The 14,795-nt window shown below is 40.2% G+C and overlaps 1 protein-coding gene and 1 long non-coding RNA gene across 2 annotated transcripts in view; both read right to left on the bottom strand.

Moving 5' to 3' along the window:
- Nucleotides 1–3,534: 3,534 nt before the first annotated feature.
- On the bottom strand, nt 3,535–5,751 carry LOC308076833. Its single transcript, XR_013932337.1, has 4 exons — nt 5,664–5,751; nt 5,090–5,146; nt 4,535–4,615; nt 3,535–3,672 (listed from the first exon to the last, which is right to left on the bottom strand). It is a non-coding gene; the product is annotated as an uncharacterized lncRNA (long non-coding RNA).
- A 932-nt stretch (nt 5,752–6,683) lies between these two features.
- scrib (scribble planar cell polarity protein) overlaps nt 6,684–14,795 on the bottom strand; it is a 142,242-nt gene continuing 134,130 nt past the window's right edge. Inside the window, exons 47-48 of the mRNA XM_080417160.1 lie at nt 14,073–14,127; nt 6,684–10,200 (exon numbers count right to left, since the gene is read on the bottom strand). Of these exons, the coding sequence (XP_080273286.1) occupies nt 10,058–10,200; nt 14,073–14,127 (198 nt within the window). The 3' untranslated portion in view covers nt 6,684–10,057. The remainder of the gene's footprint in view (nt 10,201–14,072; nt 14,128–14,795) is intronic.

Raw genomic sequence — 14,795 nt, 5'->3', positions numbered from 1 at the left:
AAATAGCAGATACACAAGCTCATAGCCAAGCTTGTAGATCTACTATTTTTGAGAAATCTTGAAAATTTGTGCAAATCTTGGAACATGTTTTTAAAGCGAACATTTATAAAATATCTTGTTCCAGGGGACCTCCCCAGAATCAAAGATTTGAGTTCCAAATGTTCACTTTAAAAATATATATTCAAAGATTTGTGCAAATTTGCCACGGGGGGGTAACCAAAGACATTTTGGTTACAAGAGGTAGGTGAAACTTGGGGGGTGGGGGGAAAGCAATAACAAAAAGGTTCTGCTTTGTGGTAATGCAGGTACACACTTTTGCCTGTTGGTTTTGAACCAAGAACCTTCTGTTTGGAAGGCCCATATCTTAAGCACTGCACCACTGTGGTTCATATTCAATTCAATTCAATTCAATTTTATTAAAGTGTCAAATCACAACAAGTTGTCTCAAGACACTTTACATGTAGAGAAGAGACCCGACAGTCCCACCCTGAGCAAGCAATTTTGCGACAGTGGCAACGAAAAACTCCCCCTTAACTGGAAGAAACGTCAGGCAGACCTAGGCTCTAGGGTGGGGACCTTCTGTCTCGACCGTGTCGGGGGGAAAGAAGAGAGAGAGATATTTAATTCATTCTCTTGCACGCTCTTCAGTGAAAGATTAGATAAAGGTGCAAGAGTCAGGTAAAAGTTGGAAAAATGTCCTGGTTGGATTTGAACCGGGAAACTTCTGGTTACAAGCCCTGTATCTAAACCACTGCAGCACAGTGGTTCTTACTTATTCTGTTCACTTGCGTGGTCTTCAGTGAAAGATTAGATAAAGGTAAAAGCGGCAGGTACAAGTTGGAAAGTTGTCCTTGCTGGTTTTCAGATGTACGTTTTAAAAGTTAAATATCTCAAAAACTACAAAACATTTCAAAGTAAAAAGTTCAAGCATTTGTGTCCACAGTAAGATGAATTATAAAAAGTGTGACTGGAGTTTCTAGGTGAAAGTGTTTTTTGAGGTGCCAAAACTTTCTAGGTGTAAGTATGTACGACTAGTAGCCTGCCAAAGTTTGTACTTTTTTCCCTTTAAACGTCCATTTTCATTGACAATAGCCTGGTTCCAGACTGGAGTTCTCTCCCTCCGAAGTTGTGAGGGACCACAGAGATTACAGACTAATATCACTGCGTAGATATTAGATATTAGGGGGAAAAAACTTTGGCAGGCTACTAGTCCTACATAGAACCCCCATTTAAACTTTAAAATGTTCATCTTAATGTGGACATGTTTGCCTGAAAAGGAATCTTTGAAATGTTTCATAGTTTTAGAATTGTACTCCTTTAAAAGTTCAGAGATTTATAATGGAGGCAGATGGAAGATTTTGGGACCCCTTTAAATGTCTTTAAATGTCCATTGCCATTGACAATGCATTGGGCGCTTAAAGTTAAATATTTCAAAAACTACAAATTATTTCAAAGTAAAAATCTCAAGAGTAAAAAAAAAAAAGTCAAGAGCTCTTCCAACTGAGCTAGCTATCAGCTGCCTTGCTAAAACATGGTCTTCATTCCTGTTTGACCAACAACACACAATACAAAAAAGAAAGAAAAAAAACTTTTAACAGCATAATATTTTGTCTATGGTTTGTTGTGCTGTTGCTTGTCTAGATGTTTTTTTTAAATGTTTTATAGTCTGCCTTTTGTTTCCTTTAATTTTTTGACATTATTATTGTAGTTAGAGTGCCATAGTGGTTAGTGGGCATACCAGCCCTATTCCTCGAAAGGTGAATTAGAGCTAAAGCCTGGCTTTAACCCCTATCCTGACTTAATTTAGCCAGGATTAAGGCTGAATCGGTTCCATGAAAGCTGAATTATCTTGAAGATTAGTTTAGCCAGTTCACCCTGGCTAAGTTTAGCCATGAGCCGATTCCACGAATGAGAATTGAAGCAAGCCTACCTTAGTTACCATGGCAATTTAGCTGTGAAGTTAGCCTGGTCAGGAGCAGGCTAACAGCCAAGCTTACTTAATCCAGTGCCTTGTTCTTCAAGTCTTTCCACAGTTAATTCAAAACATGTGTTTGTATATGGACTCATTTTAATGACCCTGCATTCAAATAAAATGAAATATATACAATAAGATATAATCAAATTAATTATATTACTGAAATAGTGTGTGACCATGAATCATAATTGTTTCACAATGACTCATGTGATATGTCATTGTCACTCTGTTAACACTATAGTTCATATTGTTGTTAGATGTTTGATAATATATTACAGATTTTTTTAAATATTTTTTTTTTTTTAAATATTATAATATATATATATATATATTTATATAAATTATTAGTTTAAAAGAGCCTCACTGAATGTAAGTCAATGAGGAGCATATTTTAAATTATCAATTTCTAGTCAATGGAGAAATTATTTTTTATTTCTTGTCCACCTTTGGAGTTACATCATGATGGCAACACAACCCAAACCTCTACCAAAGTGGTCTTGCAAATGTGGGGTTATTGCGCGTCAACCCCCCCCCCCCCCCCCTCCGTGCATCCCATCGTGCGTCCCATCGCGCGTCCCGTCGCGGTCACCCCCCGTCCCCGGCCGTCCCGTTGCCGTCCCGTCCCGTCGCAAACACACACACACACACACACACACACACACACACACACACACACACACACTCTGTGTGTGCTTGCAATACTTTGCCACGCTTTCTCCCTGGATCTATTTATTGCGGTCCTTCCTTTCTTGCTTAAATACATTTTAATTCCTTGTATGATTCCATGAGCTGCTGCAGTGCTGCTGTTCAGCCACAGAGAAGAACGCTGCTCTGGTTTTGGACTCCATGATTGGTCAAGTTCAAGGATTCTGCTATCGACTTTCATGGTCTTTTATAGAAATACGTGAAGCCTGGCTTCATTATCCTGGCTCGACACAGCCTGGCTTGACAAGGCCTAGCTCGACAAAGTCGCTCCTTTTCAGCCTCGCTTGGCGTTCATGGAACCGAATAAACCAGGCTATACGGACCCGACTTTGTCAAGCCTGGATTTGACTTAAGGCCAGGCTTATTTAATTCACCTTTCGAGGAATAGGGCCCTGGTAAAACAGAGATCCTGGATATCTCCTGGGTACGATCCCTAACCCTAACCCTAACCCACGGACGGGACGGGACGGGACGGGACGGGGGGGTTGACCGCGACGGGATGAGCGGGGGACGGGGGACGGGACGAGACACGTCCCGTCCCCCGTCACGTATGTGCATAACGGTGAATATGGTTGTACTATTACCACCTATTAGGCGCTATGAGCTTGTAGATCAGCTATTTTTGAATAGCCCAAAGTATAGAATAATCGTTATAGCTCAAATCTAAAATGACACGGATGCGTTCCCATATTGAATAGGTTAAAGTTGACATGGTGACTTGGGGACATTGAAAACTGAAATCCCAGTTCTATCCATTACAGAGAAAGATGAGGGATTTGAATTGGCTTCAACAAAGCCTAAGGATGTTGGAATGAAATTAGTGTTTCTTTTCATAACAATTGAACACATTAAAGGTTTATTTGAAGGAAACAGACAAATGACTTGTTTCTTATATCTTGCTGGATATAGTTATATCGAGTTGATTGCTGTTGCTGGATCCAGTGAGTTCAGTTCAGCTCTTCAGCCTTACTTCTCTGGCAGATTTCGCTTCACTGCGGGGGAAAAACATTGTACAAAGCAACGGTACAAAGTAGTCACATCAAGATATCTCACAGCAAAACAATTAAATGACTTTTAAGACCTTTCTAACACCAAATTGTCAAATATTACGTGACAATTTGGCAAACGTGAAAATAGCCGATCTACAGTACAAGCTACAACGTCAGTGTGAGGCCGCGTTATGAGCTTGTAGTTTGGCTATTTTCACAATATTTATCTGTGGAAAGGATGAATAATAAACTAAATGTAATGCCTACAATTCCAAGTGCGGGACCCCAGTTTAAATATGATTATTTTGGGGGGGTCGTGGCCTGAAAGGTTTGGGAACCCTTGCCCTTATGAAGCTAGCTGATGCATGCTAAGGTTAGTACATTGTCTCCAGCTTTTTTTGGGGGGGCCAGTCTAGGTCCCTATTGTTTATATCATTTAGAAAACATATAATCAATTTCCAAATATCAGATTTTACATTAAACTGGACTGTTTATTTTAAAGAGTGTACAGCAGGGGTCTTCAACAGGAGGACCCCAGAGCTACTATAGGGGGTCCACCAAATCTTTGTGTGATAGGATTTCGTTTTCTTTACATTAACCACTTAAACCCTAGAATTCCTTTTCTGAGGGGAACATTAGCCGAAAATAGCAGATCTACAAGCTTTTCGCCTTGTAGATCGGCTATTTTTGGCAAAGAGGCTATAGGTGTAGAGGGGAAAAAGAGCAGACTAAGTAAAATCTGTAATCTGAAACACAATGTTATACAATATAGAGGGGGTCCCTGCTTCATCTATTTCTCAGCTAGGGGATCCTTGGCCTGAAAACGTTGAAGACCCCTGGTGTACAGTATGTAAGTAGTGCTCACCTGGGGGCCGTCGTTTTCATCGGGCGCCGGTGTCTCAAACCCGTCAGCATTTCCCAGGAGGTGCATGGTGAAAGGTGCATACTGATAGACAAAAGATGACTTTGTTTTGTGGGATGTATGATCACATCAATTGATGGGATGCTCATTAGGTTAATTTCAGGTAAAAGTCATTGCTTGAATTGCAACGTCTTTCTATTGTATACAATAATTAAATAAATGAAAAAAAATAATCATGTTAAAGTAGAGTTTGAAGTTATAATGGTTTTGTATATGAAGGGGGCGTGTCTGATACAATTATTTATTTGTCTGGGGGGCTGACAAAAGCCTGAGTAGACGATAACATTTCCCAAATTTTGTGTGTATTCAAGCTAATTATCAGTTACTTTTGATTACTATTCATTGAAAGTTTCGGACCTAATGTTCCTGCTCTTGTTCTATATTTGAAGGACAAGCCCCAATTAGGAACTAGTTCCTGTTGTGTCTCAGTTGATTAGCTGTTCACAGACGAACACACACACATAAAAGTTGTGTGTAATATGGGTGCAGAGTTCTTACCGTGACATATCCACCCCAATAGCCGTTGGGCCCGTTGGCATTGCTTCCTCTTGGCCACTTAAAACGAATGGCATAATATTTATTTATTCATTCAATGTAAGTGCCAATATGATAATGATTAACTTCTAAAAGCAGCATTTCTTCAGGGCAATGGCCAGAATAAAGAGACTCTGCTCGGTTATTCTCAATATGTTTACCCTGAGCTGACGGGACTTTGACACTGGTTAAAACAAACAAAACGGTAACATGATGAATAAATATACGTATTTAATAGGACTTACAGCATTACACATTGTAGCCCCTATAGGCTACATACCTGATCATCCATTCTATTAGATTTCTGTATGTTTGACGTTATGCATTTGAAGCAGATGATTGCATAACTTGCTTTCCTGAATCTTTTTTTTGTCTAGGCTACCCTAGAGTCTAGACATTACAACAACTCAGTAATATTTTTCCAATAATATATTTCTCCAATTAACAATTATTGATTTTACAAATGTGTTTTATTGTTTTATTATCACTACACAACTCAACTGAAGATTCAAATAAGAATTAAACAGTTTCATCTTACCTTAGCTTTTGACGGTGCAGCCACTATAAGCCCCACCACCACACAGAGTAGTAGTATTGCTCTCATCTTCAGCAGAAATGGCCTGTTGCTTCTGTTGACTAACTCACTTATAACAGTATATAGAGTCACATCATGACCTCAGTAGGAGGAGTCTTTGTGACACTTTGTGATCCGATAGGCACAGAATCGTAAATGATGTTGTGGGGACTGCGTTTGCCCCAACTGCCACTCAAAGTGACTACTGGCCAATCACAGCGCGTCTTTGCCGGGACTTCCCCAACTCTCAACTTATGGAAGATGCTTCTGCTAGTCTGACCACTTCAAATGCTCCAATTTTAGAATAATAATTGATAATAGCCAATCTACAATCTCTCAATGCAAAACCTCTTATCTCTTATTAAACTTTGTGTTTCTTCATAAATTAACACCCTACTCGATCGTACTACAGCGTCACACAAAAGCATTAAAAGTAGCAGATCCACAAGCTCGAAAGCTCGTTTCAAGCTTGTAGATCTGCTACTTTTGATAGTTTTGAATCCTGAAAAGTAACAGTTTGAGGTTTCCACCGACAGAGAGGATAAAATAACATTTTCCACAAGACGAGGCTCGACTTTCGTACTTCAAGTACTGTACTTGAGTAAATTATTATATCATAAAACACACATTAACTACTTAAGCCCTAATTTACACATGGGCTATTTGAAAATAGCAGATCTACAAGCTCACGACGCGTTGTGAGCTTGAAGATCTGCTATTTTCAAACATTTTAGTACTTTAAGTATATTTTGAGGCCAATACTTTAGTACTTGTTACTCAAGTAACATTTTGAACACAGGCCTTTTACTTACTAAGAAGTAACAGAGTACTTCTACATTGTGGTATTGATACTTTTCTTAAAAATGTCAGTACTTTTTCCACCACTGGAGATTTCCACCCGACATATTTTTGCAGTCGTTCGTTTGTTCATGATGCAAATTAGTCAATCACACAAGACACAAGGCAAAGAATCAACTTGTTAAATGAAAAGTAAAATTTTATTATTCCTGAACCACAAAATAGACTTCTTTGGTTGTACAAATTCACTAGTTACAGTCTTGTATGAACTCTAACCCTTGACCCTAGGACTTCTCTGACCCTTCTCCCCTCCAACCTACTTGGAAATAATAAGCCCCAAGAGAGAACGCAAGACAAAGTATAAGAACAAAATAAAAAGTTTCAAACACTGCATTAAAAAAAATGTAGTGAATCCCACCTTTCTGAAGAAAAGAAAAAAAATCTACTGTAAGTTAAAAAATAAAAATAGAATAAATCAGCCATTTGCAAATGTTAAAAACCAAACTGAATTTCAGTCAGTGAGAGCAACATGGAAAGTATAATTAGTAGGGACCTACATTAAATTAACAGTATGCAACCAGTCAACATATGCAAATTGACTATGCTATTTTTACGAAAAGCAGAGAGAGAGATACTAGCTTGAGAATGACTTTAAATGAGACAGATTTCTTGAGAGCGATCACCGGGTCAGTTTTTGCTTCTCGAGGCTCTCCCATTTATTAGACCAATATACACGCAGCAGAGAGCTCCGGGTACCAAGCCCCGTCCCCAAAAACCCCCAGACTGACTCCTCCAGCAGTCCCAGACATTGCTTGGTCTAAATTAGGTCTAAGACTGGCTCAGTTTAAACCCTCCCCAAAAAAGTCTGCTGTCCTTTCAGTATTTGTACATTATTCACACAATAATAAAATGATTTTTCAGTGGCATCAGAATTAAATTAAACCAAAAAGGAGATACAAAAAAGAAAAGAAAAATTAAAAGCAACACCTGCTACCTTCACATTGCTGGAAAGAAAACCTCCCAGATTATGTGTAGAAATAATATGAGTTTTTTTTTTCACATTGCTGTAAAGATGCCCCTGAAAAGGGCTAGAGAAAAAGTACCGTTAACTTAAAAAATGAAAAAAATGAGTTCCCAAAATAGTGAAATCTGTTTATATCCATTACAATCAAATATAGATAGATGGTGATGCTGGTATCTCCAGTGTGAGTCACATTCACTGAACAAAGGGAATGTAACAGTAATAATATTAATGAAGCTGCCCCCATAGAAACCATAGATGCTGTACTACTGGTCTAAAACTCAGTGGTTCTCAACCTTTCAGGTCCAGGACTCCCCAAAAATAATCATATTTGGACTGGGGACCCCCCAAAATAATCACATTTGAACAGGGGACCCCCCACCCTGACAAGCACTTGGGAGTTGGGGCATTCGATTTAGTTTGACTCGGTTCCACAGCTAAATATTGTGAAAGACAAGTAGCAGATCTACAAGCTGTAGATCTGCTATTTTCACGTCATTTGGCTCCTTCTTATATTATTTGACAATTTGGCCAATGTTTGACCAGTTTTTATAGTATAGTTTGTTGATTAACTTTGATGCAGTAATGGTCTTTTCTAGGTATTAAAAAGGTCTAAAAAGTCCTTAAATTGTCACTTTACAGTCATCTGGGGACCCCGACCCACAGGTTGAAAACCACTGTACTAACGTACTGTACACATCAGGACAGGAATCATCAAAAAGGAATAAGAAGGGTGAGAGCTAAAGTTTTGATATAACCTATTTAGGGGTTTGCGAACAGTCAATGAAACTAATTGATTTAAAAGATTATGAAAAAGAAATAACCGATCATTTAATAAAAGTATCGATTAAAATGCGATTTTCTGGGCATGGTGTTATAGACGATAAGTTGTGTAAAAAAATAAATGTCAAGGAATTTGAAATTAGCTAAAATAGCAATCTTACAAGCTCATGGGATCGATTATTTCATTAAATCACTAAGAAAATAATCCTAGGTTGCCAGCCCTAAACCTATTCCCACTCTCTACACAGGGAGATATCAGCAATAAGCTCCAAAGTCGCCTTTTTTATTTTATTTAGACCAGCATAAGAAACAGATATGTGACAGCTAGTAAAATATAAAACTTTACATACATAAATGGGAATTTCAAAAAACAGTAAACAAAGCAGAATTGATGCTATGACGTAATAAAGTGATATGCCAATACTTGACTCAAAGCTTTGTTTAGCTTAAAAAAATGGTAAATGATACATATAGTTCATCTTTTCTTTCTCTTGAGAACTATGGGTTTGTACAACAGTAATATATGTGAAGGCCTTCAATTTGACTAAAATGATATAATCATAAAAAAATTAAAAACTCCAATATATTAGCCGAGATAATGTTTGTTAACCACATGAACCCGTTGTGTTCCTATTCTTGGGCATGTCATAATAGCCGAACATTCGGCCCCCCAAAAAAAAGCAAATCTACAAGCTTGCCCAACCCGTCGTGAGCTTGTAGATCGACTGTTTGTACGTACAAACAAAGTATAAAAAGGGTTTAAAGTGGTTAAGAAGCTGACCAGTGGGGTGTGACCACCATGTTCCTTGTGAGGACTCGAGTTCGATTCCGACTCCCGTCATGTCTCCCCATTTCTGCGTGCTGAGTGCGCTCAGATTTTCTGTCTCTCTCTAACACTCCTATCTAAATAAAAAGCCCAAAAAGCAAACAAAAAAAACAAAAAGAGCTGACCAATGGCAGTGCAATAAGGATATGTAGTGTTGTTTTTTCTTTTTAACATTGCGTCTGTGAAGGTAGCAGGATGTTCCCCCTTATTCAACATTATATACACTCCTCACCTCCCAAAAATATTCAACAAAAAAAAACCTGACATTTTACAATCTATTCACTGAAAGCATCAAAAGTATCATTCAAGAAAAGTTAGTATTACAGCTACAATTCATCTCTTTCTCTTCCAGTACAATGTTTTTTTTTTCTTCTTTTAAAAACAGCAAAAAATCACAGAAGTTTGGGGAAAATAAAAGTCAAAATAAAATACAATCAGTGTGGCCTTAGTTCCATTAACCTTCTAATAGGCTCACTGAGAATAGAACCCAAATTTAGTTTGTTTTTTTAAAAAGGAGAAGGTCTAGGTAGCAATGCTAGCTGCTAGCTAACCATGCTAGCGCTTTGTTGTGTGTGCCCTAAGGGACTATTTTTTTTAAACGGGCGATATTCTTCGTGCCGACTCATCCATACACAGACTGTAAAAGGCATGACTGGCACACAGGATATGATCCTAAGTGAGTGTGTGTGTGCGTGTATGATGATGATTATCAGCTTCATATAGTCTCTGCAGTGGTTACATAATGGGAAGAACAACTCTTCTCAATCTATGGACACAGCATGTAATGTATATAGTAGTACTGACTCAGTCAGCGCCTCTTCTTCTTCTTCTGGATATGAATGTGTGTGTGTGTGTGTGTGTGTGTGTGAGTGCACACACACGTTGTGTCCAGATTCTCTCCTTTGTTTGCAGTGTGTTTTATTTGAAGTGTTACGTGGGCACGGCGGTCTCCAGGCTGCGGCGGCCCTGTCTCAGCTTGCGCTTGTTGCTGTAGAGAGCCATCTCCTCCAGGGCCGAGGTGGCAGACAGTGGGGAAGAAGAAGGCACCTCTGCCTCGGGGTTCACAGCCGGTACTGTTGTGGCAGAACACAAAAAAACACATGGAGCGGCTTCGTTAGTAGGGCTCTACAGGTAGTTGCTACATAGGGGAAGACGTTTTTGCCTCACAGCCGTGGAGCGGAACGACAACTCTGTGCGTCTACCAGGAACCTTGCTTCAACAGTTCGAAGACCCTTTTTCTAGTTTAGCATGGATTCACCGCTCTTTTCTTTGTGATTATTCTATCGATAACGGTTTTGATTAAAAGGTAGGTTAAAATAAGTGAATAGCTCTACATTCTGATATATTATAGTTTATATATAGTATAGTATAGTTTGCTATAGAGTGTTTGTTCAGTGTTTGTTCAGTAACAGGAGTCTCCATGTCTCTACAGCTCGTTATTAAAAAGAAAACACATTTTCAGGTACTGTAGCTGACAAAATGTCAGCTAATCAGGAGAGAGTACCCATTTATCAGCTTCATTTTTATAGTGTTCCAGACAGTTCCAATTTTGTCTGCTTCTTTCTTTGTGTCATCACTTCTAATTTCCCTTGTTTAATCTGTATCCTGACTGAGTTCTCTATCCTGATTCGATAAAAATGGTATCCTGAGCTGAAAATGCATGTTCTGTTTAATAAAGAGCTGGAGAGACATGGAGACTCCTGTTACGGAACAAACACTCTATAGCAACGAGTACTATCACAATATAGAGCTATTTAACACTTATTTTAAACACAGAAAATCACTTTAGCACTCGTTAGCTAAAAGGTTGCTGGTAGACACACAGGCTAACGTTGCTTTGAAGGCAATCAGGCAGACAATTGTGCAGCAGGTGTCTGATGGCAAAGGTCCAATAGAATACCACCTTCACCTGCAAAATAGGCCCCACGTCTACACCAACGGCAAGGAAGGTAAATTAAGGAAGGGACGAGCTGGACGCCGGGGATGCGCCATGACGCTCACGGGTGGTAAACCTCGCACCGGAAGTTCAATGAAATACAATGCAGTGAATGAGAGCCGGCTGGACCAGCTCATGAACAAACACCATTTCTGAACGATTGCAAACTTTGTCATATAATCGGTTCAGGAATATAAAAGAAGACATATCACAGGTTGCTTTGTGACCACTAGTTTTTCGATGTGCACATGTACGTATTTTTAGCGGCAGGTATCGTTTCAGGCTCGGTAGTATCGCAGGATTTGGTTGTCAGACTGGCAATGATGGACAGTATCGCGATAGTTTGGCCGTTCAGAAATGTACTTTGTGCTCTTTAGATGCCTCTATAAAGTTATACAGTGTACACATCGAAAAAACAACAGCAGAAAACAATGTGTGATATGTCTTCTTTTATTTTCCTGGACTGAGTATTTTACAAAAAGGTCTCATTCAGAAATAGTGATTATTTATAAGCCGCTCCACCTGGCTCTCATTGACTGCAATGCATTCCATTGAACTTCCACCCAGTGCGACGAATCTGCCAGCTGGAATTTTGTACAGAGAAAATGACGTCGGTGTCCTTTCCTTAATTTTACCTTCCTTGACCAACAGCTTGAAGCCACCAGGTTTCATTACCAGTTGGAACTGTAAAATACTGGATTCATGACTGGATAATGGTGAAAACTGCCACTTCAAACAAGCTCAGCCTCAGCGCCAAGAGAGCAGGGGTCAATTTAGATTACAACCATTTTGATATCAACCTTGCAGTGGACCCTTCCATGCTCTCTTTAATCCTCTTTCTTATTCAAAGCTTTAAAGTGGCTCCATGCATAGCCTGGATCTTGCTTAGAGATTGAGAATTAGTTTGGCACTCCAATCAAAAGTTCTCTGGCACTGTGTGGTCCGATCAACCTGCACCTGTGGAACAGTAAAGGTGCTTCACACACACACATGACACACGTGATCTGTACTGTAACAAACCGTTATCCAAGCAGAGTGCATGCAAGTCCAACATGACAGCAACGTGGTAGTAGGAATGCAGGGCGCTCAAAAAAACTACTGCATATTTGAACCCTTCAGCAGTCCCCCGGGGGTCTCTTCCCTTTAAACAGCTGAGCTTCCCCCCAAATGTTCGCCTATTATGACATGCTCAGAATAGGGATGTTTTAAAGGGATAGCTCACCAACAAAATACATTTTTCCTATCGTTTAGTCACCCCATGGAGACTTGAATTCATGGATATATATATATTTCTTTTGCATTCCTAAGCCAATAATTTGATGACCAGTGGACTGGTAGGCAGCGGTTCCGGTAGTAGACACAAAGGAGACTCTTTCTGTCTCCTACCGGAACCGCTGCCGGACAGCAAATTATCTCTCCTCTCCATAGGAAACCAGTGGCTCAGCCAACGCACAGATTTGATTGCTCGTCCCGTCGTGTACCATAAGCACCTTAATACCAGCAAGTCAAACCCAGGTAGAGATACCGTCCCCAAAGGCAAGTCATCGAGTTCTTTAGTGGGACAATAGAGTACCGAAGTCCTGACGTCACTCCCACTACCCCCTGGTCACGGCGTTGTTTTTTTTATATTGGATGTCTAATCTTAGATCACGTCATATAAGAACTGTGTTCCGAAAATAAACAAACCACCCCAGAGATTGTCAAAAATTAAATGTCTTAGGGTGGTTTAAGACGGGGGAGGGGCCGACGCGCCTATTCATTTTCAATGAGAGGCGGGTGATAATTTGGGACGCGCGGAGAAGTTGAGGGGCGTTGAGGCGAGCGGGTGCGGTCCCGTGATATTCTCGTGCTCGTGTGTGCACACGCCCGCGGGCGACTAGAGCTGGATTGTGGTGAGCTTTGGATAAATTAGCACTTTGTTTATTTCTGGAAAACAGTTCTAAGATTCCCCTATGGGAATTTAAGTACAAAAAATAACGCTGTGACCCAGGGGGATATAGCGCCCTCTAGCGGGTAGTGATGTCAGACTTCGGTGCTCTATATCCCAATGCTATGCTATGGTTTAACACACGAGAAGCAAGGGTTAGAGTAAAGAAAACACACGCATTCAAAAGACCGCAAAGAGCGCACACACAACCCGCACAACAAGCGCACACACTCTCTCGTTCTCACAGAGACACAAAGAACAGTGTATGAATCCTACCAATAGGAGGCGCTTATCCCAGGTAGTCACCTGAATCAACGGGACAGAAACATCAAGGTATACATTATTGGGGAGACCGGGTGTGGCCTTGGGGCAGTTTGAATTTATGTCGGGGGTATTGGCCACTTAATGAGGAACAATTCTGTAAAACGTGACAATATGTTGCAAATTACAAATCATCTCTGTCGGGTGGAAACCTCCAAAACTGTAAAAAATACCCCAACTAGCAGATTTACAAGCTCAAAACGTGTCACTTCACGCCATGTTAGATCTGCTACTTTTGGTGTTTTTGTGTGACGCTGTAGTATGAAGTATAGCGTTAAAGGAGTAGTTCAGAAAAAAAAATACTTATTTTTTATCAATTACACGACCCAAGAAGCCTTGAATTCATGGAGTTTTTTTTGTTTTTGTCACATTTGTAAGTCAATAATTTGATGACCGGCGGAGCCTCCAGTAGGAGCCTCAATGGAGACTCTTTGAGTCTCCTACCAGAGACTCCACCGGTCATCCAATTATTGGCTTAAGAATGCGAGAAGAACAAAAAATTCTCCATGAATTCAAGGCTTTGTGTGGTGAGTAATCGATAGAAGAAATGTCCTTTTGGGGGTGAACTACCCCTTTAATTTACGAAAAAATAAAAAAAAATAGAATATGGAGAGGTTTCTGCCCGACAGCAACGAAATGTGTAAAATCTTTTGAAACAAACTATTTGTCAGCTTGCTTCTTTAATGGCAAATGTTCTCCTACTTCCCTTAAACCTAAAAATAAAATCACAGCTTAAGGGCATGGATGGCACCGGCACTGACCTGGGTTGCTGGAACCATCGTCCATAAATTGCACATCGTCACCAGCCTCGGGGGTCTGGAAGAGAAAGAGGACAAACTAAATGACTAAACTGAAGGGCAGGGAGTTTGTGTCAGGAAACCTTCACCACGTGAAGCAGTCACTGGCAGTGGAAGGGTGGCGAGAGGAACTGTGTGCCATCTGTCCCACTGCCAGTGTAGTAGCACCCAAATAATACCCACTTGAGGCTCCGCAAAGGTTTCAACACTTGGGCGAGAGCCAGTGTCTCTACTAGGGATGGGACGATAATAGTTATCATTTATTGTGATAAAAAAAACGCTCACATCGCAGAGATTTCAATTTATGGTGAAATTGTCCTCCGTCATACACTGGGGTCAATTTACCTTTGCCGAGGTGCATATCCCGTACCACTTAAACCCTCTAGAATTGGTAAAACGTGCCTGTAAAGAACATATATTTTGATAATATCGTAAATCGCAATTATTTTGGTCACAGTAATGACAAGATTTTTTTCATATCGTCCCATCCCTAGTCTCTACATTAGATATTTCCCCAGGAGAGCTCGGAGGGTTAGGAAAAAGGTGGTTGCTGAGTTAGGTCACCAGTTCCGGGGGGTCGGGGGGCTTGCTGTATTGATGCAGCAAAATAAGTGATACATCAGTTAAACGTCTGTGGAACGGATTCCCACCACCCTGTCCACCACCAGCAAATGTGTGCACGTTTTA

Source organism: Gymnoscopelus braueri (genome assembly GCF_963280865.1).
Source record: "Gymnoscopelus braueri genome assembly, chromosome: 21".
NCBI classification, from domain to species: Eukaryota; Metazoa; Chordata; class Actinopteri; order Myctophiformes; family Myctophidae; genus Gymnoscopelus; species Gymnoscopelus braueri.
Note: the sequence above shows the minus strand (reverse complement) of the source record. Positions and strands in the feature narration are given on the sequence as shown.